General features: G+C 35.0%; 1 protein-coding gene across 12 annotated transcripts in view; it reads left to right on the top strand.

Moving 5' to 3' along the window:
* Window positions 1–25,723, top strand: part of FER (FER tyrosine kinase) — a 434,062-nt gene that overhangs the window by 40,786 nt on the left and 367,553 nt on the right. For 10 of the 12 annotated variants that reach the window (XM_077861808.1, XM_077861834.1, XM_077861824.1 and 7 more), the window contains one exon: window positions 5,569–5,835. The exons of 1 other annotated variant lie outside the window; for it this stretch is intronic. In XM_077861808.1, coding sequence (XP_077717934.1) covers window positions 5,629–5,835 — 207 coding nt within the window. In that variant the 5' untranslated portion in view covers window positions 5,569–5,628. Of the gene's footprint in view, window positions 1–5,568; window positions 5,836–25,723 lie in introns of those variants that run through there. One more of the 12 variants, XM_077861852.1, reaches the window with a different exon arrangement.

Below are 25,723 nucleotides of genomic sequence, written 5' to 3'. Positions count from 1 at the left end.
ATTCAAGGAATTTGATCCTTAGTAGTTTCCTGAACAGTGGAATAGCAGGAAAACTGGTATGGCATCTTCTATCACTTGCCACATATAGCTTGATTTTGGAGACTTTTTTTCTTAGCTTTACCTCATATTCCTTTTTTTTTTTTGTCCCATATTGCTCCTACTTCCTGGAATGCATTTCCTCTTTGACTTTTTATAATCTAAATTATGGTCATTTTCCACTCCTATCTCAAATCTTGGTATTTCTAGGAAACTTTTCTGGGCTAATCTAGCTTTCATTATTATTATTTTTTTTTCTTCAGAAATTCTTTATTTTTTGAAAAGGTAGTATGAATATAGTCAGCACGAGTCAAATGTACAAAAGAGAATATAATGAAAAATCCCTCTCCCACTCCAGTGCCCAGCCATTGCGTGTTCTTCATGAAATATAAATATATTTTATATATTTACATATATAAAATATAAAATATATTTTATACTTACAAGGAAAGTTGATTTCTATCATTCTTCGTCTTTTTTATACGATGTAAGTTCTGTGTCTCACTTTTTTTCAGTTAGAAGTTTTTAATGATAGTTCCAGATCAATACACAAAAGATTTTGTCATTTTTTATTAGGACTGAATGATATTCCACTGAATGAATATACTATGATCACATCTACCACATATGATTGTAAAGGTTGGACACTGAACACATTCACATAGACTGTGATTTGAATGGCACTGCCTAGGATTGTTTCATTACAATCAGATGCAGCAGACTTGATTGTAATTTACCTAGTCAGTTCCTTTTTTTTTTTTTTAATTTTTTTTTAATTTTTATTTATTTATGATAGTCACAGAGAGAGAGAGAGAGAGAGAGAGGCAGAGACACAGGCAGAGGGAGAAGCAGGCTCCATGCACCGGGAGCCCGATGTGGGATTCGATCCCGGGTCTCCGGGATCGCACCCTGGGCCAAAGGCAGGCGCCAAACTGCTGCGCTACCCAGGGATCCCTAGTCAGTTCCTTTTGACTAGGGATCCTATTTCTTCTGTTATTATTACTATAAACACTACTGAAACAAATAGTTGTATTTATGTCATTTGACATCTATGGAAAAAATTGTAGGATATCATTCCCTTAATTCCTAAAGTATTTATAATCTCTACAAATTTAACAATTAGAAGAGGTCTTAATTTTTTAAGGAGTCGTTTTTAAAATTCTTATCATTTGTCATTCCTTAAGGAGTGGACTATAAATGAAATTATTTTATATTTCTAGACCTAGAATTACTGCCTTTAGGATGGGCTGGAGTGTTTCTCGTATAGCTGCTAGATTCTAGTTCCCTCTTTATCCTTTTGAGCTCTTCATAATCCTTTTGAAGTTCCTGATAATGGAAGAAAAAAAATTATCAAAGTTAAGATGAGAGCTCGATGTATTTAGAAGTAGAAGTGATATTTTTTTTTCAAACAACTGCTCATTTATTAAACTGTTTAAATGTCAGTTTTATACAAGAGTAATAATACAGGAAATATGTTCGTTCAGGAGACATCAGTAGGCCATGGGTACTCAAAATATTAGTTATCTTGGAAAAATATATTATGGAAATAAAAGTCCAATTATGTCATTTACTGCATTAAATAAATCTATATTGACTAACATAAATGTTGCACATTAGCAGATGCACTTTCTTTCAAACTTTTTAATTCTCCAGGATTGTGCTCAAGGGCATAGGGGTGTCTGGATCTCTGGGAAAAGGAGTCACTTGAAGGCTGGGGTCAGTTCTCATCCTGGATGAGGCTGTCCTGTGCACCCAAGGTCCCCAGGATGTCCTTCAGGGTTTCGCTTCTAGGACATCCCCAAGGACTGGAGTTTGGATCAGTGCATTTCCAGGAGCATGATGTCATCTTTCCTTCATTTGTTCATGCAATGAGTCCTTCTGGGGTGCACGCTGTGTGTCCTGCACTGCACCATGGGGATGCTGGGATGCCCCAGAAATATAGGGACCCTGCTTCCATGGAGGCGACATTTATTATCTGTTGGCTAATAAAGGCCACATCAGGAACAGCCACGTGGAGGAGTACAGAGCTTCCATGCCTTGTCTGGGTGTGCCACCCTCCTAGCACCTAGCTGGCGGTGTGTTCAGCAACTTGGAACTAGAAGTGATATTTATCCCAAGTTATAGAATAAAATGAACCACAAACTCAGATGTATTTATTTATTTAAAAATTTTTTTTTTAAAGAGAAGATTTTATCAATTTATTCATGAGAGACACAGAGAGAGAGAGGCAGAGACATAGGCTGAGGGAGTAGCAGGCTCCCTGCAGGAAGCCTGATGAGGGACTCCATCCCAGGACTGTGGGATCACGACCTGAGCTGAAAGCAGATGCTCAACCACTGAGCCACCCAGGTGCCCCTCAGATATAGTTCTAAAAAAAGGAAAATATTTCACATTTCATTGGTTTAAAAAATAATTTATTTTTTCATTGAAAACAGGTTGAAGTAGAATGTGTCTTTACTAAGGCTTAGATGAGCTGTAGGTAAAAAAATAGAAAAATCTTCTTTATAAACTTTTGTGTCCTATAAAGATAGACTGTATGAAAGTAAAATTTTTAAAGCTACTACATCCAAAGTAAAAAAACTGGAATTCTCTTATTCCACATTAAAGTAAATAAGTCCATTACTTTGTATTGACTTAATTATAATAAGGTCCATTTGGTTGGACCTGGTTGCTACTTCAGGAGCTTTGATGTAGTACAGTTTTCCACAAACTTTTTTTCTCTCCTCTACTTATTTGATAGATCATAAAACTGGACAGTTTTCTGTTGGGAAGAAATTGTGATTTGTTCTCTATTTGGAAAACCCATATTTTTACCATCTCTTTAGATGTTACCACTGAGGTTAGAAACATAAAACTCTTTTCATTTTTCCTCTATAGCTTAGAGGATCTCAGCTGAATTAACAAAGTGACTTCTGGTATGGATAAGCCAGAACTAAAAATAAGAAGTGTGTTTTTTCATTTCTTTTAACAGGCCCTGAAAGATTCATTGCCTGAAATTTTAGAAGTCTGGAGAGCAAAATAAACGCTATCATAGTTTTCGGGATTTATAGCAAACAAGCAAGATAATTTGAGGAAATTTCTGAGAACTGACCTTTAGATGATTATAAGTTATGCTGTAGTGATTTTTTTAAGCAACTTTATTGAGATATAACTCACATGCTGAAGAATTCACCCATTTATTTTATTTATTTATTTATTTATTTATTTATTTTTAAATTTTTATTTATTTATGATAGTCTCACAGAGAGAAAGAGAGAGGCAGAGACACAGGCAGAGGGAGAAGCAGGCTCCATGCAGGGAGCCCGATGTGGGATTCGATCCCGGGTCTCCAGGATCGCACCCTGGGCCAAAGGCAGGCGCCAAACCGCTGCGCCACCCAGGGATCCCGAATTCACCCATTTAAACGGTATAATTCAGTGGTTTTTATTCTGTTCACAGAGTTGATTGATTATATTGTAACTTCTATCAATACTTTGTTCCTTTTCATTGCTAATATTATGTTGTATATATATATTGTGTTTTATTTATCCATTCATCAGTTGATTGATATTTGGATTATTTCCACTTTGTAACTGTTATGAATAGTTTTGCTGGAATATTGATGTATGAGTTCTGTGTGGGCATATGTTTTCATTCCTCTTGGAAATATATGCCAGAGTGGAATTTCTAGTTCATATCATAGCTGCTTTTAACCTTGAGGAATTGCCCCATGTTACATTTCCACAAGTAGTATATGAGGGTTCTCATTTCTTCACAGCCTCTAACACTGGATATCATCTGTCATTTGATTAAAGACATCCATCCTAGTGGTGAGATGTGGTATTTCATTGCGGTTTTGTTTGGTATTTTCCTAATGGCTAATGATATTGAATATCTTTTCATGTGTTTATTGGACATTTGCAACTCTTGTTTGGAGAAATGTTCATTGCCCATTTTAATTGGTTTATCTGCCTTTTTATTATTGAGTTGCAAGAATTCTTTGTATATTCCAGATGGATGTTCATTATCAGATAAGTATTTGCTAGTGTTTTCTCCCATTCTGTGTTCTTTTCGCTTTCATAATGACCTGTAGAGTACAGAAGTTTAAAATTTTGATTAAATGTAATTTACATATTTTTCTTTGTTGCTTCTTCTTATGGTATCATATCTAAGAAATTGTTTCCAGAGCCAAGATCACAAAGATTTACTACGTTTTCTTCTGAGAGTTTCTTATTTTTTGTTTTTGTTTTTTTTTCTTCTGAGAGTTTCATAGTTTTAGCTCTGATATTTAGATCTATTATCCCTTTAGAGTTAATTTTTTTATGGATGGCCTAAGGAAGGCATCTTGCTTCATTCTTTTGCATGTGGAAATCCAGGTGTCCAAGCACCATCAGTTGAAAGACTTTTTATTCTAAATGAAAAGACTTGGCATCCCTGTAGAAAATCATAAATGTGAAGATTCACATCTAGACCCTCCATTCTGTTCCACTGATCTCTGTCTGTGTGCCAGTACCACAATGTCTTGATTATTGTAGCTATTTATTAAGTTTGAAATCAAGAAGTATGAGCCTTCTAGCTTTGTTCTTCTTTTTCAAGATTTTTTAAAATTAAGTTTTCAATCTCTGAAAAAAAAATCCATATGTTAGTATGGATTAAGTTAAATCTGTAGGTCAAATGGGAGGGGATTGCTTTCTTAACCATATTAAGTCTTATGGATCCATTGACATGAGTCTATTTATTTAGGTCTATTAGGTCTTCCTTAATTTCTTTAAACAATATTTTGTAAATTTAAGAGCACAGGTTTTTAATGTATTTTATAAAATTTATTCCTATTTTGATCTTTTAGGATTTTTTTTTTTTAAGATTTTATTATTTATTCATGAGAGACACAGAGAGAGAGGCAGAGACATAGGCAGAGGGAGCAGCAGGCTCCATTCAAGGAGCCCAATGTGGGACTCGATCCCAGGACCCTGGGATCACGACCTGAGCCAAAGTGCCTCGCTCAACCACTGAGCCACCCAGGTGCCCTATAGGATTGTTTTTAATGCCATTTTCAGATTGATCGTTGCTAGTGTAAAGAAATACAATTGAGGGGTGCCTCAAATACAATTGTCTTTGCCTCTCTCTCTGTCTCTTATGAATAAATAAATAAAATCTTAAAAAATAAAAAAGAAATACGATTGATGTTTATATATTGATCTTGTATCTTGTGATCTTATAAAGCTCACTTTTAATTCTAATACTTCTTTTTTATTACATTCCTTAGGATTTCCTCTATACAATCTCATGTCCTCTGTAAATAAAGATAGTTTCACTTCTTTCTTTTTCAATTTCCATGGAGGTTATTTCATTGATCTCCTTGTACTGGCTAGAACCTCCAGCACAGTGTTCAGTAGGAGCAGTGAGAATGGGCATCCTCATCTCATTCTTGATATTTGGGTGATGAAAGCATTAATTTGTAGTGATTTTTTTACCCTAAAAATAGGCCATAACTTTCCTTTGAAGATAAATTTCCTTTTAAGACTTTTTTTTTCTTTCTGTTTACATACACAGATATGTGCTGATTAGAAGGCTCACAGCGCAGTGTGGAGGATAAGACAGTGCCTTACAAAAATGGGGTTTGGGAGTGACCTGAAGAATTCACATGAAGCTGTGCTAAAATTGCAAGACTGGGAATTACGGTTACTGGAAACAGTGAAGAAATTTATGGCCCTGAGAATAAAAAGTGATAAAGAATATGCATCTACTTTACAGAACCTTTGTAATCAAGTTGATAAGGAAAGTACTGTTCAAATGAATTATGTCAGCAATGTATCCAAGGTAAGGAGAATAATTTCATTATTTATTGTGGATAGCATCATAATTGTGCTTAGGGCAAATAGATCACACTGTTGAATGAGCATACCCAAGGTAGCGCTCTCAAATAGTAGTTTGAAAATCTTGTTGATTATCAGAATCTCATGGGGGAAGTTTCAAAAATTATACATTTTGTACCCTACCTCTTGAATCTGAGTTAATAGGTCTGAAATTTTTGAATTTCGAAATTAAAAAAATAGATTATTATAATGATTTTGGATGAGAGCCACTTTTACAAATTTTGTTTCCTTTATTACTCTATTTCCTTGTGTCTCTTGAGACTTACTATTATCTTTTGAAACAAACATCCATTAAAACCCACCTTCCCTGAGTTCTTCCATGAATCATTCGTGTAGTGAATCATATAGAGGGTTTTTTTAAAAAAAATTTTTTTTTTTTTTTTTTTTTATTCATGAGAGACAGAGCGAGAGAGAGGGGCAGAGACACAGGCAGAGGGAGAAGCAGGCTCCATGCAGGGAGCCCGACATGCTACTCCATCCGGGGTCTCTAGGATCACACCCTGGCCAAAGGTGGCGCTAAATGCTGAGCCACCCAGGCTGCCCTCATAGATAGTTTTTTTTTTTTTTTTTTTTTAACACATAGCATTCTTTGCTATCATTCATTACTAAAGTAATAATATACTGATGAGTTCATCACACTAAAAAACTCTTTGGATAAACAATGTGATTTTTTAACTCTCAGATTATAAAAATATAAAATTTAAAGTTAAGTGCCATGAAAATAAAGGCCAAATTGCACTGTTAATTGTTTTTTGAGGGCATTAAAGATGAAATATTATACACCTTAATAGTTCTTAGGATTTCTTCTTTATTTATTTCCATTTTCTTACTTAAAAATCACATTTCACTATACTTATTTAAAGTTAAAGAAAATCTTCCTTGCTTTACTTTGGAAAGTTAAAAAGTAGTGTATTTCTTTTACTGTACTGATATGTCTTAGGATTTGAGTAAATTTTGGAGGAAACTGTTCCCTGTGGAACATGTGTATGTGTCTGATTGTATGATCAGGTCAGGATCTGTGATTTCATTGAGAGTTCCTTAATGTTGGCATCTTTAATTTCCTTTCCTATGGCTAATCTAGATCCCCAAAAAGGAATTCTCTAGTCTCTAGTCTGCAAATGGGGTTGCCAGACATAGCAAATAAAAATATAGGACAGCAGTTAAATTTTGCATACAATATTTGGAACATACATGAACTGAGAATTATTGATTGTTTATTTGAAATTCGTATTTAACTTGTCTTACGGGCAGCCCCGGTGGTGCAGCGGTTTAGCGCCGCCTGCAGCCTAGGGTGTGACCCTGGATCGGGTCCCACATCAGGCTCTCTGTGTGATGCCTGCTTCTCCCTCTGCCTGTGTCTCTGCCTTTCTCTCCCTCTGTCTCTATGAATAAATAAATAAAATCTTAAAAAAAAATAAAAAAAAATTACTTGTCTTTCATTTGGTTTGACCACCCTGTCATGTATGAGAATTGATAGGGAAAGTAGGTTGAGTGTTCTAAGAGTCATACTTCAGTTCATCTTCCTGTTTTTGGTAAGCTGCCTGATGTCTCTTAGTCCAGAGGCTCTCTGGTTTATTTTCTCCTCTTGTTTTATTCTGAATTGGGGGAAGAACAATTACATGTTTGTGTGGGCTGAGCAATAGAAATGAGAGTTGTGTCTGCTCCTTATAAACTTTGAATCAATTCTTCTGTTTTAATATCGTCTCCTCTTCTTTCATATAGGTTTCTCCAGTTTCTGAGCTTTACTTTGATTATAGATCTGACCCTATTAATTAGCCTTTTCTTCTTTTTATTTATTGAGAAATAATTGACATACATGCATCACTGTGTAAGTTTAAGGTATACAGCATGATAATTTGATTCTGATTATTACAGTATGTTTCATTAACATCCATCATCTCATATAGATACAATTAAAAGAAAAAAATCTTTCTGTGATGTAACTCTTAGGATCTACTCTTAACATTTCTATATATCATATAGCCGTGTTAATTATAGCCATCATGTTGTATATTATACACCTAGTACTTCTTGATCTTTTTTTTTTTTTTTTTTTTTTACTTGATCTTTTAACTAGAAATTTGTACCTTTGACCACCTTTTTCCCCTACATGGCCTTTTCTACTTGACCTACCCTTGACCTACATTTTGCTGAACACTTGTGTTTCTTTTTTTTTTTTTTTTTTGTAACACTTGTGTTTCAACGTTTCTTGATATGCTGATCAGTTACCATTTACCTACTTTTCATTTTCTTATGTTTTTTTGGCATCATATTTTATCTGTTGTTGCCCCTTGTTCTATTTTCTTTGTTATTGTGAATTTATACTTTAAATAACTACATTATTATAATATCCCATTGTTTTAGTGGGATTTTGGGAAGAAGTGGAACATAGCCATGTGTTCTACTTACCATGTTGAACTGGAATTTTACTCTTTAGAGAAGTAAGATAATGAAAGAAGCAAGAAATAGAATTAATAAGTAAGAAGGTTGAAGATTTATGAAGTCAGGCCAATGGAAGAATCATCAGTGTAGACACTGCAGTGTCAGGTATTTTGATGAGGGATAGATGGAGACAAATACTAAAATAATTTAGAAAGGCAGGAGAGTTTTGGGAATGGGAAAGGGGGCTAGGGAAAAGTGATAAAGATTGGGACGGATGGCTTAAACAGGCAGGATTGCCTTTCAAAGAGTAAATGTTGAGAGATAACAGTGAACAATGGTTGAAAACCCAAAGAAAAGCAAGGAATATGTCAGCCTTTCCTCTTAACACTGAAAAGTCATCATTTATTCTACTTTAAACAAGTCCAGTATATCAATTTTTTTTTTCTTTAGAGTGTTGTGTCATTAGTTAATTTTTGTGTAAGGGGCAAGGTATGATCAAAGTTTTTTGCAAACGTATCCATTTGTTCTAGCAGCGTTTGTTGAAAAGATTAAGCTTTCTCCTTTGCTTCTTTGTTGGATGAAATCAATTGACCATAATTTGTGAGCCTATTTCTACACAATTTATTCTATTCCATTTGTGTTTTTGTCTAACCTGACACCAATAACACAGTTTTTATTTTGATGTTTTATAATAGTCAAAGTCAGTAGTGTAATTTTTCAGTATTTTTTTTCTATCAAAATACTTTTGGCTATTTTAGTTCCTTTGCAGTTTCATGTGAATTTTAGAATTAGTTTGTCAATATTTATTTTAAAAAATGCTACTGGAGGGATGCCTGGGTGGCTCAGCAGTTGAACATCTGCCTTTGGCTCAGGGCGATATCCTGGGGTCCCGGGATCGAGTCCCACATTGGGCTCCTGTGGGGAGCCTGCTTCTCCCTCTGCCTGTGTCTCCGCTTCTCTCTCTGTGTGTCTCATGAAAGAATAAGTAAAATCTTTAAAAAGGCTACTGCAGGGCAGCCCTGGTGGCCCAGCGGTTTAGCGCCGCCTTTGGCCCGGGGTGTGATCCTGGAGACCCGAGATCGAGTCTCGCGTTGGGCTCCCTGCATGGACTCTGCTCCTCCCTCTGCCTGTGTCTCTCTCTCTCTGTCTCTCTGTCATGAATAAATAAATAAAATCTTAAAAAAAAAAAAAAGCTGCTGGATTTTGACTGGAATGCAGTGACTATATAGATACATTTGGGAAAAATGTATACCTTAACAATATTGGGTCTTCCCGTCTATAAATGTGGTATTTATTGTCTTTAACTTTTCTGAGTAGTCTTACAGTTTTTGGTGTATAGGTCTTTCAGATTTATGTGTATTTCATATTTTTTGATGCTCTTGTAACTGTATTTTTTAAAATTTAATTTTCTGACTGTTCGTTAATATATATACACTAACCTCATAACATAAACTTTGTGAAACTAGCTTATTTGTAGCTTTTTTGTAGGTTCCATTGGATTTTCTACACAGGTTGATTGGGTCTTCTGCAAACAAAGACAATTTTCCTTCCCTTCCGTTTGTTTGCCTTTTATTTGTTCTTCCTGAGTTTTTGCACTGGCTAGGAACTAGCAAAACCTAAATGCGAGTATAGACAACAGATGCCCATGTCTTGTTGCTGATCTTAAGGGAGACACATTTAGTCTTTTTACCATTAAGTATGCTGTTAGCTGTGAGTTTTTTGTAGCTATCTAATATAAGCTTGTGGAAGGTTCTACTACTTAGTTGAGTTTTTTCATGCATTGATGTTGGGTTTTGTCAAGTGGTTTGTCTTTTTCTGCTTAGATGATTGTATTGTATTTTTTTTCAGTTGATATATTGAAACATGTTCACTGATTTTCAGATGTTTCAAATGTTAGAACAATCTTGTATTCCTGGATTAAACCCCACCTAGTATTATATATTGTATCTTTTTTTAATCTTTGGATTCAGTTTGCTAAAAATTTTTTTTTTGTTTTTGAAATTCTTGTCTCAGTTATATTGGTCTGCAGTTGTCTTGTCATGTCGTATGGTTTCGGTATCAGAGTAATGCTGGCCTTATTGGACAAGTTGGGAGAATTTTTCTCTTTAGTTTTCTGGTGAAGTTTGTGTAGAATTGCTTTTATTTCTTACTTAAATGTTTGAAGAATTCACCAATGAAGTCATCAGGGCCTAACATTTTCTTTGACAGGAGATTTTTAATTAAACATTTAATGTTTAGAAGGCTATTCAGATAGTCTTTTTCTTCTTGAGTGAATTTTAATAGATTGTGCTTTTCAAGGAATTTGTTCACTTTTGTCTAAGTTGTCAAATTTTTTATGTTGGTTATTATTTTCCATTATTATCCTTTTAATACCTTTTTCATCCTGATATTGGCAGGTTTGTCTTCTCTCTCTCTCTCTCTCTCTCTCTCTTTTTTTTTCCTTATCAGACTGGCTAGAGTTTTATCAACTTTACTGATATTTTCTGAGAACTACCTTTTGATTTCATTGATTTTGTTTTCTATTGCATTGATTTCTCCTCTGAAATCCATTAATTTTTTCCCCACTGAATTTGGGTTTTATTTGCTCTTTCTTACTTTGATTTTACCTGAATTTAATATTTTTTTTCCAGAGACATTTTTTTGTTACTGATTTTGAACTTAGTTCCATTGCTCTCCAAGAGCCTATTTTGTGCCTTTAAATTTATGAATACTTGTTTCATGGTCCAAAATATGGTCTGTCAGGGTAACTGTTTCATGTGCACTGGATATCCTGTTGTTATTGGGTGATATGTTCTATAAATGGCAGTTAGGTCAAGATGGTTGATAGTGGTGGTCAAATCTTTTATTTCTTTACTCATTTTTGTCCACTTATTCTGTCAATTATTGAAAGATGAATATTGAAACTCTTGATTATAACTGTGAATTTGTATCTCCTTGCAGTTTCATCAATTTTTACTTATCATAATTGTGAATCTCTGTTAATTAGATAATAATACCTTAATTAGGTAATAAATGCTTAGATTTTTTTTGACAAAATGTATTAGGGGACTATTTTTGAGGATTTTTAAATTCTTATGAATTGACTCATTTTTAATTTATGACATTACCTTCTTTATCACTTACAATATTCTTTGCTATGAAATCTACTCTGTCTGATATTAATAGGACCACTTCAGCTTTCTTTTGGTTAATGTTAGCATATTATGTGTTTATCATCCTATATAGTTGTTATATTTAGAGTGGGTTTCTTATCGGTAGCATGTGGTTGGGTCTTGCTTTGTTTGTTTCCTCACATGACGGTCACTGCCATGTAATCGGTGTGTTTAGGCTGTTTTCATTTAATGTGATTTTTTATATTGTCAGAGTTTAGTCTGTCAGTTTGCTGTTTGCTTTCTCTTCTGTGTGCTTTTTCTTTGTTCTTATTTTCCTTTTTTCTCTTATTTTAATTTTTTTTCATTCTATTTTTACCTACTTTACTGGGTCATCACCTATCATTCTTATTGTGTTATTTTAATGGTTGCTGTAGGATTCATAGTATATACATCTTTAACTTTCTACACTTTTATAAATTAGTCCTATATAGAACCTTATCTATAATAATATACTTGCAATAGTATACTTTCATTTCTCCTGCCTATACTTTGTGTTACTATCATGAAGCTTTTTAATTCTACTTGTGTTATAAATCCCACAATACGTTATTATTATTATTGCTGTAAATTGTTGATTATCTTTTGGATAATTTAAATAAATAAGAACATGTCTTTATATTTACCCACTAGGTTACAACTCATGGTACTCTTCATGTCTTTGTGTAGATCCAGATTTCTATCTGGTATTATTTTTATTATTATTATTATTATTATTTATTAGAAATATTATTATTATTTCTATCTGGTATTATATTTTTCTAAAGAAAACTTTAATATTTCTTATAATGGAAGTCTGCAGGTAATTTATTTTTTTCAGGTTTTGTAAATGTGAAAATGTCTTTATGTTGTGTTGTTTTTGAAAAATATTTTTGCTATATACAGAATTCTAGGTTGGTGGTTTCTTCTTTCTCCTTCCTTCCTTCCTTCCTTCCTGCCTTCCTTCCTTCCTTCCTTCCATTTATTTATTTATTTAATTTTTATTTTATTTTTTAAAGATTTTATTTATTTATTCATGAGAGACACACAGAGAGAGGCAGAGACATAAGCAGAGGGAGAAGCAGGCTCCCTGCGGGGAGCCCAATGTGGGACTTGATTCCTGGATCTCTGGATCAGGCCCTGAATCAAGGCAGATGCTCGACTACTGAGTCACCCAGGCATCCCTATTTATTTGTTTTAACAGTGCTGTAGGTATATTTATTGAAAAATGTCTGCACATAGGAAGGCCTGACTGGCCCTGAAATGGTGGGCCAGGCCCCTGGGAGATGATGTTCTGAAGTTGGGTAGCTTTTATTAGTGGCAGTTACCAGGCAGGCTGTGGGTAGCAACAGTGGCTGCTTTTTTCTTTTAATACTTCAAAGGTGTTTTATTGTTGTCTGCATTATTTCTGATGAAATAATCATGCCTAATGTTTTTTCCTCTGGCTGGCTTAAGATTTTTTTCCTTATTACTGATTTAAAACAATCTGTTTTATGCTGCTGTGTAATTTTTTAAATCTTTCTTGTGCTGGGTGTTTGTTGACCTTTTATATCTGTGGGCTTACAGTTTTAATCAACTTAAAAAATATCAGCTATTATTTTTTATAAAAATATTTTAGTCCTTTCTCTCCTTTGGGGACTCCAATTATAGATATGTATATATATTTTACTATTTAAAATTATCCTAGAGTTTATGGATACTCTGTTTTTCTATTTTCTCTCTGTTTCATTGTGGTTACTTTCTATTTTAAGTCTTCCATTTCACTAGTCTTATTTTATGCAATGCCTAATTGTCGTTAATTTTATTTTTCATGTCAGGCATTTTTCACTTCTGGTGCCCTTTTATAACCCTATCAATGAACTTAACTCTCTCTCCCTGACCTTTCCTTTTCTAGCAGTGTAACTTCTTCTTTCCTTTTCCTCTGGCAATACCACTTACTGTCTTGCCAGAATTTAAATTTAAATAAATTTAAATGGAGCAGCAGCGGTTTAGTGCTGACTTCAGTCCCGGGCGTGATCCCAGAGGAGTCCCATGTCGGGCTCCCTGCAAGGAGCCTGCTTCTCCCTCTGCCTGTCTCTGCCTCTCTGCACCTCTCTCTCTCTCTCTCTCTCTCTCTCTCTCTCTGTGTCTCTCAAGAACAAATAAATAAAATCCTTAAAAAATAAAAATAAAAAAATAAATTTAAATGTGTGTGGGAGCCTGGGTAGCCCAGTTGGTTAAGTGTCAGGCTTTTGATTTTGGCTCAGGTCATGATCTTAGGGGTCGTGAGATCCACCCCATGTTGGGCTCTGCATGTTGGAATCTGCTTAAAGATTCTTTCCCTCTGCCCTTACCCCCACTCACCCATATGCTCTCTCTTTCTCTCCTGTAAATTAATAAATCTTTTAAAAAAATGCCTGTCTGTACTATTCCTTTATCTTCTCATACCTGCCCAAACCAGCTCTTCCTTTTGCTATACACCTGTGGTTTCGGGTGGGGGAGATGGAGAGAAGGAAAGAGAAATTGAGTAGCTGAGCCATTTCCATGTTGAAAATGAACAAGTCCTAAATAAATGAATTATCTATAATAGTTCAATTTGAATCTTTTTTTTTTTTTTTTTTGAATCTTCCATGTGTCTACCTAATATTCTTTCCTCTAGTTTTTTGGAATGTAGTTACAGTAGCTTTTATTCTTCTTGTCTTTTATAATCTCTGTTATTTCTGGGCCAGTTTTGATTGATTGTTCTCATTTTTCTCTTGCATCTTTATACTTGGTAGTCTTTGATATGATGCCAGGCATTGTGAATTTTACCTTTTCAGGTACTGAATATTTTCATTAAAAAAAAATATTCTTGAGCTTTGTTTTGGGATTGTTGATACTTGGTTACTTGGAGACAGTTTGATCTTTTTGGCTCTTGCTTTTAGCCAACTGAGCCACCTGGGCACCCTTGGCTCTTTTACGTTTGCATCAAATTCCTGACTTCAAACTTTATTATAAAGATATAACAATCAGAACAGTATGATATGGCATACAAACAGGCGTGTAGACCAATAAAACAGAATTTAGATCTCAGAAATAAAACCATGCATATATAGCCAACTAATATTTGACAAGGATGCCAAGAATAATCTCTTTAATAAATAGTTTTGGGAAAACTGGATATTCACATACAAAAGAATGAAATTGAACCTCTCTGCTATACCATTCACAAAAATGAACTCAGAATGACTTAAAAACTTAAATGTAAGACCTTCAATTCTAAAACTACTATAAGTTGAAAACATAGGGGAGAAACTCCTTGACATTGGTCTTGGCAACAGTGTTTGGATAGTTCTCGAAAAGTACAAGCAGCAAAAGCAAAAATAAAAATATTCTGCACAGCAGGAAACATTGGGCAAAATTAGTAGGTAATGTTAGGAATGGGAGAAAGTATTTGTAAATCATCTATCTGATAAGGAGTTTAATACTCAAAATGTAAGGAACTCTTACAACTCAATAGCAAGAAAAACCAATCCAACAAAAAAAGAAAATGGATGAAAGATCTGAGTACAGTTTTCCAAAGAACACATAACAAATGCCCAAAAGATGGGTGAAAAGATGCTCAATATTACTAATCATCAAAGAAATGCAAATCAAAACCACAATGAGATGTTTCTTCATAACAATTAGAATGGCTGTTATCAGAGAGACAAGAGATAATAAGTGGTGTTGGCAATGCTGCGGAGAAAATAGAGTGCTTGTATACGGTTGTTGGAAATGTACATTGGTATAGCTACTTTGAAAAACAGTATGGAGGTTCCTCAAAAAATTAAAAATAGAACTACCATATGATCCAGTAAACCCACTTCTGGATATATATCTGAAGGAAATGAAATCATTATCTTGAAGAGATACCTGCCGTGTCATGTTCATTGTGGCATTATTTACAATAGTCAAGATATGGAAATAACTTAAACATTCATCACTGGATGAATGGATACAGAAAATGTGGTAAATATACACAATGGAAGATTATTCAGTCATAAAAAAGAAGGAAATCTTCCCTTTTGTGACAACATGGGTGGACCTGAGGGCATTATGCTTAGTGAGATAAGTCAAAGACAAATAGTACATGTTCTATATAAGCCAACTCATAGAAATCAAGATTAAAATGCTGGTTGTTGAAACCAGCATAGGGAGGTGGTGGAGGTAGGAGAGAAATGAAAAGGTATTGATCAGAGGGTACAAACTTCCATGTGTAAAATGAATAATCTCTGGGGTTGTAATGTACAGCATGTGACTATATTTAAGAGTACTGTATTGTAATACATACTTGAAAGTTGTTAAGAGTGTAATCTTAAGTAGTTATCACCAAAAGATAAAAAGGACAATCATGTGAGGGGATGGAGGTGTTAAGTGACTTTATTATGGTAATCACTTTGGTATATACATATATCAAATCATTACGGGTACACCTTAAACTTGCATATGCTGTATGTCACTAATATCTCAGTAAAGCTGAAAACCTGTCAGATGACAGTCAACTGTCTTCTGAAATAGTGTAGTGATACAGATAATTCTCAGCACAACATCTTTGAAGGGAAATATTGGTTTATCTTTTGAACATGAAGTGGACTGAAATATTGGCTATATTCCATATACTACTTGGGAATTAAAAGTAATGAAAAATGCTTTTTGATGAACCAGCCTTATTATTTAGTAGTCACATAATAAATATGAATTGTAACTAGAACCTGTATAACTAGATTTTCAACTGTCTGTATTTTAAGACAGTAATTCTGAAATCTGGCTGTGGAGTCAATTCTGCTATAAAGCTTGATTTAAAAAAATGAATTTGTTCTAATGCAATTGCTATATTAGGGAACAATTTGAATATTATGTGAGTTTGTATTCATTTATGCACAAATCTGGAAGAAGTGCCAGACGAATGCCAAAAACTACCCAGATGAATAGAGCTGCCTAGGAATGCATAAAACTCACACAGCCACACACTTTCATCATTTACTGGCTACCGCTGTTCATCTGTTGTGTTATGAGTCACACCTATCCACATGTGGTCTTGCAGCTTTCTGTCCAAATTCAGATAATTCTTTCTACTACCTTACAAAAACTCAAAAGCTGCAACCCTGTTGACATTTTTTTTGAAAAGCACACCTCAGATCTTTTCAAGGTAAAGTGCCTTGTTTTTCTATAGTACTTATGTGTTTCTTAACCATTTAATATATGTAAAACCATGCAAAATGTTTTTTAGGTTTCTTTTTTTAAATGCGTTCCTGATACATTTTTTTTTTTTTTTACTATTGTGCCTCTAACACCAATTTTTTTTTTTTTATAAGCTCCGTGGTTTTTATTGTGTGATTTTTGCATAACCCAGTGATTATTAGTGGCACAAATGTTTTGTTACAGCAGAACTTGTACATTAGAAATACTTGGAGAGCTTTGAAATACTGATGCCTGGACCCCATCCAAAACCTATTAAGTCAGAATCTCTGGTCATGGGATTCAAGGTTTGGTATTTTAAAAAAAGGCTGCCAGGTGATTCTCATTGTAGCAGACTTGTGAACCACTGGCCATGGGAAACTAGGAAGCTTTGAAAAAAAATGCAAAGACAAGCTCTTGTGAATGGAAAGTACTTTGCACTTGAAATTCAGTCTTTGAAATCTTCAGTTTTAGGGAAATATAATGACTTGTATTCTGGATTTCTATATCTCCTGAGGACTCAGAAATTCCAAAATCATTCTTAGGAATTCAGACAAACTCTGAATTAAAACTGCTGTTTCAGAGAACCATTTATTTTGAATTATTGTGTGGCACAGAAACTGTGCATTCTTCATGGAATTTTATTGTTGTGTTTTAAAAACATTCAAGCAGGAAAGAAAGCAGGTAGTTGGAAGATATAATCTGTAGAGAAAACCTATTTATAACAACTATTATTTAGGTATTTTTTAAGTTTGAGTCATTTTGTTGATATTTTCAGTGTTTTGCTATAATTATAGCTACAGTAGTTGTGTGTTCTTGGACTCATTATTCAGGATAAATACTTTTTGGTATAATGAACTCAGAACTTTAAATTACTACCTGTTTATGGAATACTGATTTATGTCTGTGTACATCTGCTGGTTCAGAGGTGGAAAGCATGATTTGTGTTTCTAAAGGATACAATTTTCCCCCCATGTGTAGTTTTCTCTTTTCAAAAATTGAGTGAAATGTTTAATTTTTTAATACTGTGTATTCATCCTAATATAACTGACACTATTCACCTCCATTGGTTTCCTAAGAGTAAAATAGGCATTTTAGGATTTGTCCTAATTATTTTGGAAATCTATGATGTTATGTAATACATGCTATATAGTGTATGGTTTCATTTTTTAGGGGTTGGAGGGATAGGAGAGAATAAAATTTCTATAAATGGAATTATTCCTCTTTTTTCATTGTGAAATAAGAGATGCATTTGTTTCTAGGAATTATTTTTGTTTTAAATTTTTTTTTTTTTTTTAATTTATGATAGTCACAGAGAGAGAGAGAGAGAGAGAGGCAGAGACACAGGCAGAGGGAGAAGCAGGCTCCATGCACCCGGAGCCCGACGTGGGATTCGATCCCAGGTCCCCAGGATCGCGCCCTGGGCCAAAGGCAGGCGCCAAACCGATGCACCACCCAGGGATCCCTATTTTTGGTCTTAACACCATAAAAGTCACATATAAGAATTTGAAAATCTACATTTCTACTTTCAGGTAGAAACAGCATCTTATGATGTAATATTAATATCCTTTAATTTACAGCTCAAAATTCTGAAAGATGTTCCAAAACTCAAAAGTCTCAAACCAGTGCTTCTGTCTCCTTGGGAATAGGGAAATGTGTATTATATGTATGTCTGTCATAAAGTGGTGCTATTTCTAATTATGCAGCATGGTGGTTAGATAGAAGAAGATGAGGATTTATTCCTTAATTGTTCTGCTTAGAGGGATTTGAAGTGTAGATCATTATTCTAGTTAGAAACCCAAATATAGTACAAGGCCACTTTTATTTTTACTTTCATATCAAGAATGACTCAGTAATCCTGGCCCAGAAGGACTTACTCACTTTAGATGTTACTCATGCTGCAAAGTAGGTAGCCTAAAGGAGTGGATAGATTTTACTTGTGGCTGTTGACCTCTAATTTAATGATAAAGTACTAAATAGAGATTAATTAAAAATTACAGTATAATTTGTAACCAGTTTATAAAGTACTCTCATTAGTTTGGCGTTTAGCTTACTAGCTGTTCTTTAGAGGCGTGTATTTTGGGTAAATAGGGAAAGAGGAAAGCAGTCTTTAGATGCAGGTGCCTTTAGGTTCCCATACTTCTGTATCCTCCAGCATCTTAGATGGTATTGGGTCTAGCACAGTAAGAGGTTAATTTATTAGCTGTGTGACCTGGGCAGATTATTTAATCTCTCTGATACCATTTATAAGATGAAGATATTTGCCTCAGAGTGTTGATATGAGGAGTATATAAAAGAAATCCTGTGAAAATAGAGGAAGTCGATCATGTTAAGGAGGAGGAGCAGAAGGTCATCCAGACAAGCAAAATTAGGCTCGATAGGGGTGAAGTTGGGGAGAAGTAATGGAGACCATCAGCCCCTCCTCTTGGTTCTGTGTTCCACAGAATGTGAGAGAAGAAAACAGCATTTATTTGACAGAGCTTCAGAAAAAGAGAGGGTCTAAGTATATAGTCTGGTTTATAAGTCCTGGGAGCAAATACAAAGTTTTAACTGTATTTCCCCAGAGGTTTATATGAGAATTTTTAAAAAACGTTAGATTGAGCAGTAACTGGAAGAGTTGGTTGGCTCCCAGGAGGAAAGGGAAGTCTGCTTTTAAAGAAATGTTAAGGAGCTTGAGGGTATATAGGAAATAGGGAATAACTAAACAACTGTTTTAGGACGCGGGTGGGGAGTGAGAATGGGATGCAGCAGGGTGAGAGTTGCATATCACACTGAAGCAGGAGGGGTTTAGGCAAACATGTCCAGAAGCCTCGCCATAATGTATTTTCCTTAAAACAGCCAAATGGATCAGCCCTGTAGTAACAAAAAAGCCACCAGTACGAGATTAACAAAGTAATGTTCTGTAGACATGAGCTCTAAGACTTGAGTTTATGAGGATGACTATGTAGAGAGAAGTAGCCAAGGAGAGAAAGATTATAGGGTGCAAGAGCTTGGAGGAGAAAGTTTATAGGGTGCAAAAGCTTGGAGGAGTCAGCGCCTAACTTTTGGTAGGAGTAATTGCCGAGGTGATATGATTTGATTCTGAAGGGCAAAGGTGGCTCTGGCCCGTTACCTTTGTGGATATTGTTCCTCCTCAGAAGAACAGGACTTGCAGCTTTGTAAGTCCAAGAACAAAAGCCATTGAGGGGCACTGAGTCTGGGAAGCTGGAAGAAAAAGTAGTGGGAAAGAAACGATGTGCAGTTTCTCTCCTGGCCTCCTAACCTATGTTTAGATATCTAGACTGACCCTTTTTAATAGCAATAGTAATACTTTGGTAGTCGTGTAGTTTCTGGAAGTAGCTATCTTTTGAGATTGGGCAATGAGCAAGCTAATGTGTGGCTCACTCCACACCGTGTATGGTACTGGTCTTTGGAACCCAACTATTGACTTTATTGATTATTTTGATTTTATTTTATCTTAAAAATATTTATTTAATTATTATTTTTTTGTTTACCTACTATTTTTCATTTAGTATTTGTTTTGGTTATTGCATTAGTGTTTGATATCTAAGAATCTGTTCTACTTGAAATGACAAGGTCTTAAAAGTTTCAATCTTTCCATTGCTAGAGAAGTGCATTAAATAGGGAATTCAAAATTCCCTTGATATTGGAGGACATACTTAATACAGAAGATCCATCCCTCCCTGAGTCCCCAAGTAACTTCAGTTCTTTGGTTCTTTAAATGAGATGAGAATGTACCTGCTGTTCTAGATGCTGCAACATACTCTATAGAGGGAAGAGTCGTGTTTCCCTGCTCCATTTACAGGGGAAGAAATTGCAAATGTTGTAAGAAAAAATAAGATGTCCGAGAAGTCATCAAATGAATTATAAAATCTACGAGGTTTTGTGTATATAATCAGCTTATTTTATGAATATTATCATTATGACATGTTTTGAATGTCTAAAACTATTTGACTTGAATACGATACTAATAGCATAGTTTTTTTTCATCCTTCTTGTGCTTGGATTCATTGACCTTCTTGAGTCTGTGGGCTTTTTGGTTTTTATCAACGTTTGAATGTTTCCAGCCATTATTTCTTCAAACACTTTCCATATCCCTCCTCCTTCTAATTACCCGTATGTTAAATGTCTGGAAGGTGTCCTGCAGCTCAGTGATGTCCCATTTATTTTTTTCTCCATTATTTTTTCTTCTCAGTTTCATTTTTGGTAGTTTACATTGCTGTTTTGTTGAGTTTTGTTAGGGAGCACAGTTACGTTACAGGGAAGGAGCTTGATGCTTTGGATCTTGACTTTAAGATTTGTTAGGCAAGGTCAGAGCAGTGCTAACTCCAGGGCTGATGACTCCAGCCAAGGTCCCATGAATTATGAATTATGAATTTTTCATGGGGGGGTGCTGGTGGAAACAGACAGTAGTCCAAACCATATAGGAACCATATAGGAACTGCAGGAACTGTTCCCTGACATATCCCCCCACCCCCCACTCCCGTTCATGCAGAGTCCTCACGGGCTTGCACTGGTCAGGGTTCTGCAGATGCCCAGGCTTCTCCGGGCCCCTCCGTACGCTCACCTCCCCTTCTCTGTCTCCTCCTCTCAGGTCAGTCAGTCAGGGCCACCGGAGGCCTCATCTTGTTTGTTTTCTTTCTTTCAGGGATCCCTTTGTGTCTTTCATCGCCCGAGAGCCAGTATCTTGAAAACTGTTATTTTTCATTTTTTTGGACAAAATGAGAAATAATGCTTCTCAAGATTTTTTTGTTCATTTTTTCTTCCCAGTTAGAAGTGTAAATTTGGTTCCTGTTATTTCATCTTGGCTGATTTTATTTTAAAATCTTTTCCTAATGGCATTATATTTTTCTTCTGTTAAGGTATAATTCACATTTATGAAACCAGACTATTTAGGCTTCAAGATAATTCATATGAGGTGAGGCTTTGCATTAGTATTTAAAAAAAAAAAAAAAGAAAGAAAAGAAAGAAATATCTACAAGCAGTATGAGGGCCAGAGAGTTTTCTTTTTGACTTTCTAATTTACCATCTCTAATGGCCGTGTCACTCCCTTGCTTAAGGTTATCTACTTGGACATCGTAATTAGTTTAAAGTCAAACTTTTCTCTCTGACTTTTCAATTTATACTCGTTCTGGATTTATATTCTGATTTTTTTCTCTACACTTCCCTTCAGAAAGACTTCCAGGCAGAAACCTGGGGCAATTTCACATGTTTCACTACTCCTTGGGATTCCAGTCCTGTGCTGGAATCTGAAGTTTCATACATTATGTTCAGTTTTCTAGTTATTTCAGTGGGAAGATTAACTTGATTCCAATTATTCTGTCAAGGCTGGGAGAAGTGCGTTACTTTAATTTCTGTCCTCTTTCTGGCATTCTTTCTAGCCCAAAGGAATCATGGTCAACGATCTCTGGTTTCCTTCAGCTCATTTCTGAGTATCTGCTAATATGCATGATTAATTTGTTAATTGTAAATTACTAATACATAGACATATAAGCAGTTCCGGCAGGATCTGTACTTCACATTTCATACCTGTTTGCTACTGTGTAGGCCTCAACGGATTAAGGTTCCATCTGTGGAAGTGAAGCAGGAGAGCGAGGCTCTGGTCCCAGGGAGTTAAAGGATGAATCCCAGGGACACAGGAGAGCAGGAGAGTGATAGAAGTTTATTCAGCGAGGAGACAGAGCTCTCAGGAGGGAGAGGGGTCCCCACAGGGTTGCCAACGGGGGCCTCCACCGACAGTCTTGTCTTTAGAGCTGACTGGGGAGCTATGGCCTTATTACCATTTTTGTGATGTCTTTGGTTTGAGTAAGGACTGGTGAGAACATCTTTAATGGCTTCCTTTTTGGGTCTTGTTGTTCCTTGTTGGTCACAGGCGACCGTCATAAAAAAAAAAAAAAAATCTTCCCCATGCATACCTAGGGCAGGATGGTCTGGTTTGTTGTTCCCTTATCTTTAGTTTCCTTACATGTCAGCATTTGGGGGATTTTGTTTTGTGAGTCTGATTCCATGGCCTGTCTTTCCTGACCCAGCTCTGCCTGTCCCTTACTCAGAAATAGTCTACCTTACTTATTTTCTTTCTTTCTTTCTTTCTTTCTTTCTTTCTTTCTTTCTTTCTTTCTTTCTTTCTTTCTTTCTTTCCTTCCTTCCTTCCTTCCTTCCTTCCTTCCTTCCTTCCTTTCTCTTTCATTTCTTTCTTCTCTTTATCTATCTATCTATCTATCTATCTATCTATCTATCTATCTATCTATCTATCCATCCATCCATCCATCCATCCATCCATCCATCCACGTTCACGAGACCAGAGCAGAGGGAGAGGCAGACTCCCCGCTGAGCATGGAGCCCAAAGTGGGGCTCCATCCCAGGACCCAGGGATCATGACCTGAGCCGAAGGCAGATGCTTAACCAGTTGGGGCACCCAGGTGTCCATAGTCTAACATTCAATTTAAAAAATTAACTTAGACTTTATTTCCCCAAAGTAAGTTAAATTAATGGTGAGTTAAGTTAATAATGAGTTTTTACTTTCTTTATGGAAGAGCTGCTATTATTTTCTATTATATTTAACTGGATATTGTTTCATATTTCCTCACACTACCAAGTAATGATTAAAAAAAACCCCTCATCTTCTATATTATTTTACTTTTTTTTTAAAAGTATTTTTATTTAAGTCATCTCTACACCTCACATGGGGCTCAAACTCTCGAGCCTGAGATCTAAGAGTCACATGCTCTTCTGACTGAGCCGGCCAGGTGCCCCTATATTATTTTACTTTAGATATTATTTTGGCTTCTAGTGCGATATGAATGTTTCCTGTTATGCATGAGAGCTGTGATTTAATTTCATGGAAGCATCTGTACTAAATTTGGAGTGATACATTTGAGGCTGGTGTTTCATATTTTAGTAGGCTCTATATTTGGAAGTGCTATTGTAGTGTTAGGTCACAGTGTGTGTCTATTTTGAACAGCTAGTGGATGGAATTTGAAATGGTACATAAATCATTTTGGTTTTGATTAGTTCTAATATTTAAATTTTTATAAGGCAATTCAGATTTGAAGACAAAAATAATATTGTTATCTTTTCTATATTTTGCATATAGTTATATTTATTTTTATTCTTTGTATTTTTTTGATGCATATGCCCACACAAGATGTTTATTTATCTTATAAAATAGGATTGTGTTCCCTAAACTATTTTGCACTTTGACTTTTTAGCCTCATTATATACCTTGAGCTTTCTCTATATCATTTCACATTAAGTTACCTTAATTTTTTTTTTTTTTTTAAAGATCCTATTTATTTACTTATGAGAGACACACACACAGAGAGTCAGAGACACAGGCAGAGAGAAGCAGGCTCCATACAGGGAGCCCGATGTGGGACTGGATCCCAGGACCTTGGGATCATGCCCTGAGCCGAAGGCTCAACCACTGAGCCACCCAGTGGTCTCAAATTTACCTTAATTTTTAATGGCTGCATTTCACTGTAATTCATTTCTTTGATTTTTTATTGATAGACTCTTTTTGTTATGAATAAACTGTGATAAATGTCCTTGTAAACATAATCCATATACTTGTGCAAATCTTTTGTGTGAAATAAATTCCAAGAAGTAGAATTTCTGGGTATAAAGTTTTGCCTACTTACTATTTCAGTAATTCACCTTTCCACTAACAGTGTTCTAGAGAGCCTGTTTCCCCAAACTATTACATTTAGAATGTATTGTTTTATTTAATTTTGTCAACCTGAAACATGAAAAATAGTAATTCCAAATGGCTTAATTTGTGTTTTTTTATTATTAAAAATGTGTAAGCATCTTACTTTAAAATATTTTTACTCATACTCTCTCTTTTAGAAGCATTTTGGAAACTATATTAAATAACATTGTTGACATTAAGTGGCCTTCTTTGTCTTTCACTTTTATGGAAATACTTCTATATATGACTATTAGACATGCATATTTGAAATGTCCCCAAACTGGCCATGAGATATTTTTCTTTTAATGGACTGTTTTGATCTATTAATATTTTATTTAAGATTTTTCTTTGGCACTTATAAAATATTTTTATAGTATCTTTGCCACTTTTTGATGTCTGTGCTATGATTTTCAGAGCTTTTTTCATTCTCATTTCTTAGAAACATTTTAGGTAGTAGTATCAAAGGTATCTAATTCATAAATGTTTGGAATTATTCATTAGCAAAACATTTTGAGCTTTTTATGCTATTGGAGATATTTTGGTGATTGGTTTATGATAACCATGTGGTTATTGGTCTCTTAGAATTTGCTGTCTTTTAATGTTAGGATTCAGTTAGGAAAATAGAACCTCCAACAGGTAGGTTGCTTGATTTCTTCATTTCATTGTTTTAATAGATAGGATTTGATTTGGAGATAAATGTCTAGAAGTTTTAGGGTGGGGACATCTGGGTGGGTCTGTGGTTGAGCTTCTTCCTTGGGCTCAGGGGTGTGATCCCAGGGTCCCGGGATCGAGTCCCACATCGGGCTCTCTACGTGGAGCCTGCTTCTTCTCCCTCTGCCTGTGTCTCTGCCTCTCTCTCTCTCTCTCTGCCTCTCATGGATAAATAAATAAAATATATATATAAAAAAATAAATTACTTATTCAGATACTCTATTATTTATTTTTAAAACTTAACTGCCACAGGTAGAGATGAATACATTTAATTCTCCCACTACTTTTGATTTCTCATTTCATTTTCCACTGTTTTGCTTTGTGTGTTTTGATGAACTGTTTTCTGGATCGAAAAGATTCGTGACAGTTCTATATTCATTGTAATTGATATTCTTTAACATGATAATATGCCCTTGTTTTATTTTTTTGTGTCTAAAATTCATTTTTAAATCATTTGAACATAGTGACTGCTGAATCTTATCCTTCATATTTTTCTGGGGAATTCTTACTTGTCTTTCTGTTGTTGTATATTATTTTATTTTATTGATGTTTCTTATTTATTGTGTGTAGTGAAGTTTCCCCCCAATTTGATAATGCTTTCCTTTTCTTTTTTTTTTTTTTGCTTTCCTTTTCATAGATGTTTAGCAGATAATGTTTAACAGATGTGTTTAGTATAATTTTTATTTTGCAACTCATTTTTAATTGTTAGTAATTTTTTGTTTCTTTTGTTTTTTTTTAATGAACAA

The sequence above is a fragment of the Canis aureus genome, chromosome 2, assembly GCF_053574225.1.
Source record: "Canis aureus isolate CA01 chromosome 2, VMU_Caureus_v.1.0, whole genome shotgun sequence".
Taxonomy (NCBI): domain Eukaryota; kingdom Metazoa; phylum Chordata; class Mammalia; order Carnivora; family Canidae; genus Canis; species Canis aureus.
Note: the sequence above shows the minus strand (reverse complement) of the source record. Positions and strands in the feature narration are given on the sequence as shown.